At 31.7% G+C, this 10,271-nt stretch overlaps 1 protein-coding gene across 4 annotated transcripts; it reads right to left on the bottom strand.

Annotated features, from left to right (window-relative positions):
- Window positions 1–1,921: 1,921 nt before the first annotated feature.
- LOC120068973 (Ribosomal L18p/L5e family protein) lies at window positions 1,922–6,864 on the bottom strand. 4 transcript variants are annotated; one of them, XM_039020615.2, is made up of 3 exons: window positions 6,547–6,864; window positions 3,604–3,668; window positions 1,922–2,415 (listed from the first exon to the last, which is right to left on the bottom strand). In XM_039020615.2, exon 3 carries the CDS (start codon window positions 2,389–2,391, stop codon window positions 2,047–2,049), a length of 345 nt encoding a protein of 114 aa, XP_038876543.1. In that variant the 5' UTR covers window positions 2,392–2,415; window positions 3,604–3,668; window positions 6,547–6,864; the 3' UTR covers window positions 1,922–2,046. The 4 variants fall into 4 exon arrangements, with proteins under 4 accessions (XP_038876543.1, XP_038876542.1, XP_038876544.1 ...); XM_039020614.2 differs by having other exon boundaries at window positions 3,604–3,697; window positions 6,547–6,764; XM_039020616.2 differs by lacking the exon at window positions 3,604–3,668 and having other exon boundaries at window positions 6,547–6,770.
- Window positions 6,865–10,271: the final 3,407 nt, after the last annotated feature.

Raw genomic sequence — 10,271 nt, forward strand, 5'->3', positions numbered from 1 at the left:
TGGTACCTAGCTGGCATTCTCAAGTTATCGATTCTTTTAGTGTACAACTTAGAGTACAAAAAAGAAGTTTGTGACGATCCTCCATATGGAGCTTTTATGGAGTTTGTGATCATATCCTACTGCTATTGAACTAACAGGGAGGCGACAGAGGTAGATTGTGGTGGCTGACTTTCCTCCAAGACAGTCTTCCCTTTATCATTGGCTTTGATAGCAAGAGTTTGACTTGTCTCTGCAATTTCTATAGGAATAATAACTCTTTTGGAGAGCTATCAATGTTATTGAGCTTAGAGTCTTGGAAGAATGTTTGTATCCTCAAAGACTTCAGTTTTCAAGTGTGGTCAGAATGCACGTATCTTCAAAGCACTTCAATTCTCAAATGTGGTCAGCTTCAGAAGTTTTGGCGTCTTCTGATTGTTAAGAGAATTCTCTCTAAGTCCTCTGAAGTGTAGAATTGTTGACCCCGTCCCCAAATGAGGAGAGCTCCTCTATTTATAGAGTTCCCTGGTGGGCTTTGTGGGCTTGGGCTTGGTTGGTCCATGGGCCTAACCGCTGGGCCCAATTGGTTGGACTTAGACCTACTTTGGCAATGGGCTCAACTAGACTTCAATTCGGGACACACGTCAACTCCAAATTGGTCCCAAATTTAATATTTTGGAATTTCATCATTAATTTAATAAACGACATGGCAATTTGTGATTGATCCAAAATTTATCCTTCAACACTAGCTTTGTTTATTAAACTATTGATAAAAAGTAGATGACTAAGGAAGAAATTTGAAGGAGGAAGTAATGTCTACAGACTTAACTTTCAAAAACAAAAACAAAAAATTAAAGACCCGTTAGGTAATCATTTCATTTTTTTTTTAATTAAGTTCATTTCCTCTTAATTTCTTTTACCATGGTTTGCATCATTCTTAGTACAAGAATTAAATTTTTAGCCAAATTTAAAAAACAAAACAAGTTTTAAATTTTGGTTTGGTTCTTGAAAATATGGGTATAAGTAGTTAATAAAGAAAAACATTTAAAGATGGAAAAAACGTTTGTAAGCTAAATATTTGAAAATGAAAAATAAAAATTCAAATAATTATCAAATAGAATCTAAGTTTGGAGATATATATATATAATTTAACCTTTATTTTTATATAATTTTATTACTCTGTTCTCCAATCTCTCTCTCATTGTCCTAGTTTTCTTAGGATGTATTGTTCATTTTATTATAATATATCAAATATATTAGGGTTTTTTTTTAAGGTCCCTATCTCCGTTTTCCAATTCTAGCTAAATTGTTTCCTTATTTCATTCATATAACATCATTTGTTTTGACATCAAATTTCTCTTATAAGGCTTATTTGATGAATTTTCGTTTATTGTTTCTTATTATTAGATCACATTTATTAAGAAACAAACTTATTGATATTTAATTTTGACCCTGTTTCATAAACATTTTGCTTTTTATTTTTGTTTCTGAAAATTAAACCTATACATCCTACTTTTCCTTTCAAATATTTTCTTTTTTTTATCTACTTTTTACCAATAATTCAAAAAAAAAAAAAAAAAAAAATCAAAAGTTGTTTTTACTTCTGGAATTTGACTAAAAATTTAACTATTATACTTAAGAAAGATGCAAACCATCATAAGAAATAAGGAGAAAATAGACTTACTTTTCAAAAATAAAAACAAAAAACAACCTGATACAGGACCTAAATGGTTACTTAATTAGGGCCAAATAATTACCAAATGAAACTTCAATTATTTATTTATTTTCCAAAAACTAAATAAAAATGAAATAGTTATCGAATGAAACTTAATTCTCATTTATTCCCCAAAAATGTTGGGATTAGAAGATTTCACCTAAAAACACTACTCATTATTCATACTCATCTCAAACTCACTTATGAACTAAGACAAAACAAGACAAAAAGTCCAATAACGCATCTCATCAGATTGCCATTCCAAACTCAGATAATATCGAGCAGTGATTGATGAAGGCCAAAAATAAACCAGACATCTATTTCCAAGCAGAGCCCAAATAAAGCAAATAGAAAATTCAAAGCAGCTTAACACCTGCTTCCCTCACAGAATCAATAACAGCTTTGACCTTACCATGATATTTTTGTTCTCTTTTCAAGTGCACACAAACAGCTGGGATTCCCTTAAGCAAGAGCCTCTCTCCCAACAATTTCCCAATCTTTGCAGCAGCAGCCACATCACTTTTCGACTCCATGCTCGACCGCAGTGCCTTCTCTTGTGAACTTGCAGCCGAAGCAACGGTGGCCGTTTCGGAGTAGACCACCTGGGCACTTACATACTTGTTTGTGAAGTGCATCTTCAAGACATATGGCTTTAGATATTGGGTTAATCTTGCTGGCTTAACTGGAGGAGGAATCACCATCTCCCTTGGCTACTCCAATGTACTCTAAACAACACAAACAATGGTGAATATCAGAATCTTCAATCCTCTCAGCTTAAGCTAAGCTCCCACTCAGTGAGTTGAATAATATATTTGTTTAACTACTATTGTTTCCCTATTTTCATTCAGCATTTTTTTCTCTGGAAAACCAAACTTTCCTTAAGAAGAAATGAAACAATACAGAAAGCACCTCAGATTCAAACAAAATGAGTCCTGATACATAAATACAAAAGGGCTCAGTCAAAAAAGTCCACAGAAAAACCAATACTTTTTAAATCGTTGTTTGATATTCATAACATAGCTTTCAAGAGTAATGGCAACGGGTAAAGGTTTTGATATACTATTAATAGCAGCAATAAATTGAAAGGGTAATTGTTCTTTAAAACTTTAAAATAGCACCATCCATAAAACCAAGGGTGTACATTAGTTCTATATGACATCTGCTAAATCAATATTGGGTAGTGAAAATGGACAACCCAGGTTTCAACTACACTCACCGGTTTGTTTTAATTGATTCAGTTTCAACCAATTTGTGCTTATGCTTTGCCCAATTTCTTATTTTCTGAGTTTCAATTTGCAAACCATTCATCCCAAATAGAGGAACAATTATTCAGTTTCAACCAATTTGTGCTTATGCTTTGCCCAATTTCTTATTTTCTGAGTTTCAATTTGCAAACATTCATCCCAAATAAAGGAACAATTATTCATTATGGCCACTGCAAAGTGATTGCCTACAGGTTCAAAATCTGATTGTCCCTACCCTCATAAACATAAATCCTAGTTCAAGACAACATTTTCGAATTCTCTCATTCATTCAACAATATAGAATGGATAGCCACTTTGAGCAACCACTCAAATAATTCCCCCAAATTGAGATTGATACTCAGAAGAAAGAGAAAAGTGGGACTACAAATCATGGTCAAAATGCTCTTTTACATTCATTTACTTTCTACAATTTTAGCAACGGACTTAACATAATAAACGATTTCAAAAGAAAAGAGAAACATCAGCAAGGGTAACGATACCTTAGATGCATCTTGACAGTAGTCTAACCCTCTCTTCGGACCCCGAATTCGAATCAGAACAGACTTTAGATCATTTCATTGTACTAATAACTAAATTTACCCTATTTTGATGTTAATTGAAGAGAAAAAGTAGAAGAAAGAGAATATAAAAGATCAAATCCGGTCAAACCTTGATGGAAAACTACGGCAGCGGCAGCGTGAGGTTTCCAGCAGAACACACCTACAGACCCACCACTGAAGAGAGAGAGGGAGAGGCAAAAGAACTGATGAAAACGAGGGTTTAGATTTTTTTATATAATAATAAAAGGCTAAATTATACCAAATATTCCTAAATTTTGTATTTTATGTCAAAAATATCCTTGAAATTTTCAAAAGTTTCAAAAATAAAATGAGTTAAAAAAATACCCTTACTGTTAGTTTTTTTGTGTCATGGATGCCCCTGAATTTTCAAAATTTCAAAAATACTCTTAAATTTTTTTTTAAAAAAAGTCCAAAAATACCTTTTCTATTATATGAACACAAACTGTTAATACCATCTTACTCTTTATTTTCCACTTTTTTTCTCTCATCCCTTCTCCAATACCCTATTAACCCAATTACATTTTGTATTTAACTATTTATTGTTTTGGTATGTTTTATGGACAGATTTTGATTTTTGAAGTTGTGAGATTTTGTGGGATTTTATGTTTTAACTTAAAATTTTTGTTTTTATTTTAGCTACTGAGAAATTTGGTTTAAATTAGAAATTGAATAATTAAGAGAAAGTGAGAGTATCTATATATAAAAAATAGGATATCTATATAATTTATTTTAAAATTGGTTGTTTTTTAACTTCAAAAAATTCCAAACAAATTGATGACCCATATTAACGATATGAGCTTCTAATTTTTTTTAAATTTTAAAGTTATTTTTGCAACGATATATTATCGATTTTTGTTCCTATACTAATGATAAAGGTATTTTTTTAAACTTTTTTTAAGTTAAAGTATTTTTGAAAACTTTTGAAAGTTTAAAGGTATTTTTAAAACAAAACTTAACGGTTTCTATCTAAAACTAATGGTAATGGTACTTTTGAACTCTTTTTGAAAATTTAGGGGTATTTTTTAAACTTTTGAAAGTTTAAGAATATTTTTTACGCAAAGTATAAAGTTTAGGGACATTTTTTATACTTTAGCAATAATAAAAGTAAGGAAAAAATGAAAATGGACAAACAACCCAATGAGTATGGATTGGACAAACCCAGTTTTCAACTGCAAGCAAATAGAACAAGATACATACAGAAGACACTGTTAGACCACCAGTGATCCGTAGTTATAGTAGGAGGGGTTAGAAGGTAACTGTAAATGATGGTACTTGGGAGTGAGGGAAGTTGTGATTAGTGTGGGCACCATGAGATGGCAGAGGTTCTTATTCAATAATGCCTATGGGACATAGGTCGAATTGGATTGGATTGAGGGTATTTCTTGGACCAACATTAAAATTTGGGTTGGTTTGATTGGTAACCAAATGACCCAAATAAAGTTTCCAATCCGACCCAATCCAACCCTTAAAATTTGGGTTGGATTGGGTTGGATTTTTGGGTTATAACTTATTTTTTTATTTTTAATTACATACAACACATGACTGATAACTAAAATCTCATACAATTAAGATGCTAAATACCAAATATCTATGATATTTATTGTAAACTTTAAACAAAGACAAATATCATAACAATTTTAAAAGAAAAATATTAAAAATTCACAAATAAATAAAAAAAAGTAAACAAACTTTAAACAAATAGGAATATATATATATATATATATACGGGTTGGGTTGGGTCAACTAACCCAATCCAACCTTAACATTTTGGGTTGGGTAGTCTGGATTGTTCGAGTTGTCGAGCTATTTGAACACTCCTAATAATACCTATCTGTAAGGGAGTTCCTCACACAAACGACAAGACTTTGACGCTTTAACTAGGATTAGAAATAGGGGTGTACATAGTCCGGGTTGGGCCAGATTGGGTCACCGGTTCTGTTTTTTTTTTTAATTTGACTGTTTTTTAACTTTTATTTATATATATATTCGGGTTGGGTCGGGTTGATCCGACCCTGAAATGGGGTAACCCGAGACCCATCCCGAGTTAAATATTTTTTAACATTTTTAACCCAACCCTTGCGGTTTGAGTTGGGTAGTCCGGGTTGGTCAGGTTACCGGATTTTTTGAACACCCCTAATTAGAAACATAGGAAACGACTTGATAATCCTATCTTCTATATTTATGTACAATTAATCTATAAAAACTACCTCATTTGAAAACAGATTTGCCTTTTTATTATTCTGAAACAAAATTACTTTTTTAAAACAATATTGATACGAATAGGAATATGTATTTTCAAGTTTCACATTAAACCTCTCATTACAATAAACATTCAGCCACACAATCTCAGTGACCATTAGCAACTAAACCTTGCCCCATTTCCCAAATCCCAATCCAGCTGCCTTCCAACAACTAAAAAGGAACCAAAATGGTATATCAAGTTGGGGGAGTTTCAAAACTGAATAATACCTCAAAGTTATCATTAAAGAGTTTTCCCTCTCGGAGAGGTATAATAATGTAGGACGAATAGAGTTAATTGAGTAATATTCTATGTTAAGTCCTCTTTTACCCCACTTATAATAAATTCTATAAATATGAATATTTCTCCTTAGGTATAAAATACATTATCATTCTAATACAAGATTGAATCTTGGAGGATTACTCTAGAGGCCTAGTACATAAAAAAAAAAAAAAAAAAAAAAAAACATAGGAAATATTCCAAAACTAATCCGACCAACTAGTTTAAATACAAAAAAGAAGTAGCAACCTATGTATAATTTCTTAGATGCAATGTATTGCATAAAAACAAGGAGAATGAGCTACACAATCGAATTAGCTAAATCGAACTTGATTTCAACATCCAATAGTTTCTTTTTGTTTCTTGTTTTCGGATTCTAGAAAGGCAAACATTGAGCAACTGTTCTTGTTACTTATTTCTCATTTTTAATACAGAAATGATTAGCAAACACATTATACATTTATATTTATTTTTCAATAGGAAAATAAAGACCAAAAAAACAAGAGAAATTACCAACTAAGAAGCACAGAGATATGAAGAAGATGATGATTCCAGTGGCGCTTCAGACGTGAAGTGAACGAAGATGAGAGGGAGAGAGACGAACGAAGAAGACGATTTCCGTGGAGGGTGGGGCCTAGGGTTTGGTTTCTAATTTGTATTTCGTGGGCTATTTTTTTAACCGAAATGACCAAAAGAAGGACACATTTGAGAGGGTTGAAGACTCTGGGGATTAATTTGCAAAAGAAAACTTTTGGAACTAATAAAATATGCAAGATCTATATTACCCTTAATTAAATAAGCTCCTAAAATGAAGGAAAATAAGAGTAGCCCCACCCCTCGCTCCCACGCGACAATTCTTGGTAGAAAGAACCTTTTTAAGTTTCACATTTCATAATTATCACATTTCTTAAAAATTCGTTAAAATAGTATAATAGAATCTCGATATGAATCGAGATACACATAATTTTTCCAAATCATCTTACTTAATCTTTTTTATCTTTCCTAAATATGAAAATCGCGATGCCAAATATTATAAAATTTGGAGGAATTTGAAAAGATAATTAGTAAATCAATTTGAAAATGTGTAAACATATATTGGGTATAAGATTTGCCAAGATTTTTTATAATATTTGAAGATTAGGGGAGAAAATTTGAAAAGACGTAAGAGTTGGTATATGATTTAAAAGATGTGATATTTGAAAAATGACGTGGATCTCAATGTTCATCCCAAGCAAAATTTCATTAAGAAACCCTAATCTCAATGTTCACCTCGGACAAAGTTGTACTAGAAAGTCCAAAAGAATTGATAGATGGATATAAGATGAAAAAGTTATTTTTTTTTTATTCAAATCTCGGTTTCGATCTCAATCGAGAAAAACTATATTAACAAATTTTCAAAATGACTGCTTATTGTGAAAGGTGAAACATAAAGAGGAATATTTCAGAAAATCTTTCGAGAGGAAGTAGCATTTTTTTTAAAGTCTCACGATGTGAAGTAGCAAAATATTTTCTGAAATAAATAAATAAGTTGCACTTATAATGAATTACTTCCATAAATACAATTTTTTTAAAATCGTACCCACCTAGATTTTATTGCAATCAAGTAAAAACTTTAGGATATTTGTAATACATAGTAGAATAAGAGAAAAAATCTAAAAATATATTACATCTTTAAAATATTTGCAAATATAGATGACTTGACTAATCAATCTTTGAATTTTTTTTAATTTCCAATTTCGCCCTCCTTGTCTTATCTTGTTGTACACTTTTTTTTAAGTCTTTTTATTTTCTTTATTTTCTTCGATTTTTGCTTCTTTCCTCACTTTTTTCATTTTTTTTCATTTTATTTTCTTTCTCAGTTTTTTACTCTTCTTCCTTATTTTATTTTATTTTATTTTATTTTGTTCTTTCCTTTATCCGATTTTTGCTTCACTCAATTCATAAGTGACTTAACACCAACAAGTCAATCATCAAGTTTGATTATTATAACAAACAATAAATATAAATAGCAAATGAAAGTCTATTAGTGATAGTCACTAATATTTTCTATCATTGATAGCTTAATCTTTGATTATATTTTCATAATTAATAGGCACTTATAGAAATCTATCATTGATAGCCAACTTAGTGAATTTAATTAATAAAGTTGAATCTCAAACTAAAATATAAGTGGAATGCCTTGAAGTTATCACTAATAGCATGTTTATTAGTGATAGAAGCTATCATTGAAAAGAAAATGGACTTACAAATTTTGGGAAGGACGAGAAAGGTAAAAAAAGATGTTCGGTGGCTATGATTGATAGAAGCTACTACTGATAACATGTTACCAATGATAGAAGCTAATACTAATAGCATGCTATTGATGATAGTAGCTATCCGATAGCATGTTTTCGGTGATAGAAGCTACCACTGATAGCACGTTATCGGTGATAGAGAACTATCACTGATAGCATGATATCAGTGAGATCATTGATAGCATCTTATTAGTGATGTTATCAGTGAAAAAAGCTATCACTGATAACCACAATATGAGTAATGTTAGCGATATCGGTGATAAAACTTAGGTGATATCTATATATTGAGTTTCTTTCAAAGGTGATAATCAGTTATAGAAGTCTATCATTGATAGCCTTAAGTGTTAATATTTCAAGGTTGATTCTAATTGATGAAAGTCTATCAGTGATAACGACTGATAGCTATTATAGGTGATAACCATGATAAAAGATTATTAGTGATAACTACTATGGTAATCAAAGTTATGGGTCTTCTTTCAAGGTTGATCACTATTTATAAAGCTATCGTTGATAGCTACTGATAGCCTTAAGTAGTAATATTTCAACGTTGATTCCAATTGATGAAAGTGAATCAATGATAGCTACTAATAATTGATAGCAAATTAAAAACTAATATTTCAAGATTGTATTAATTTTTCTCAAATTGAAAGCTATCGCTGATAGCAACTATCATCGATAGCAATTGATAGAAACTATCAGCGATAGCAGCTGATAGCAGCTATCTGTGATTCACTGATAGCTACTATCAGTGGTTATCAGTGATAACTGCTATCAGTGATAGCTTTTAATTTGAAAAAATCGGGAAGAAGCAAACAAAATGGTGACTGGGCATGGGTTTTTTAGTCTTTTACCATTTTTTTGATCTATATATGCAATTATTTTATCCTTGTACTACATATTCTATTATTTTGGGCTTGAATTCTATTTATGCAACTAGCCCAAAACTTTATCTCAACTATAATTTTATAATTATTTATTAAAATTGTATTACATCTTAATTGAAGTTGTTAATATACACATATAAAAATCTTATGATTATTTGGAAAGTTTTTAATGTTCATTAGTTAATTGTATGTTGTTAAAGAGGGAGAGGAAATTTTGAGAAAAAATTGGTGAGCTTAAGAAAAAAGCAAATAATGACTACTTACTTGAGAGTTGATAATCTTGAAAAAGTATTACGGTTAATTATTTATCTTCCTTAAGTGAGCTACCCATGGTGTGGGCGAACATTACAAGCCAAGTGTCTTGGGCGTCTTCCATTAAGAATGGGATCTTGTGGATAGTCAGACAACACAGGTGTGCTGGCATTGCGCCCCTTCCCATGGGTTGAAAGTTTCGGTATACCTACAAGCTAGCACCTGGTATGCGGTTTTGGCTTGACATAGACACGAGAGCATTCATGCCTCAATGTATCCAGATAGATGGATGTCTGGAACGCCTCGAGTTGGAAAGTTACCTATAGTTTGGCTTACGATGGTTCTCGATAAGCATGTCCGAGTAGAAGAGAGAAAGTTAATGGCATCCTGACACTTGGATGGCACCTAAAAGCGTAAATAAGACTCAATAGTTTTTGGTTGGCATGATACTTACTCGAGTTGTCTTGGTAAACCTTATAATGACCTAGTAAAGCCTGGTAGGCAACCTTAGGCTGGTAGAAGGCCAATAGGTGCCAAGGTAGGCAAGTAGAGCCTACTAAGCGTTATTATGGCCGAAAAGCCAAATAAGTGTCTGAATTATCTGGTAAGCCCCATTAGAGTGTTTTAAACTTATTTTGACCTAACAAATAGTTTGAACTCATCCTGGTGAAGTTTCAAAACGATGTAAAAGTATAAGGGTCATGTTATTGGGAACCAAGGTGATGAAGAGTGATGCGATGTTGCATTGTGATGATCTTAGCCTAGTATATGGGCAAAGTTGAGCCAAGGACATGATTTAGAGTAAAGA

Source organism: Benincasa hispida, chromosome 7, assembly GCF_027475165.1.
Source record: "Benincasa hispida cultivar pf3 chromosome 7, pf3_genome.v1.1, whole genome shotgun sequence".
NCBI classification, from domain to species: domain Eukaryota; kingdom Viridiplantae; phylum Streptophyta; class Magnoliopsida; order Cucurbitales; family Cucurbitaceae; genus Benincasa; species Benincasa hispida.

Excerpts from the sequence above, each read along its gene's own strand:
- LOC120068973 (XM_039020615.2), bottom strand. The coding sequence starts at position 2,391 with ATGGTGATTCCTCCTCCAGTTAAGCCAGCAAGATTAACCCAATATCTA.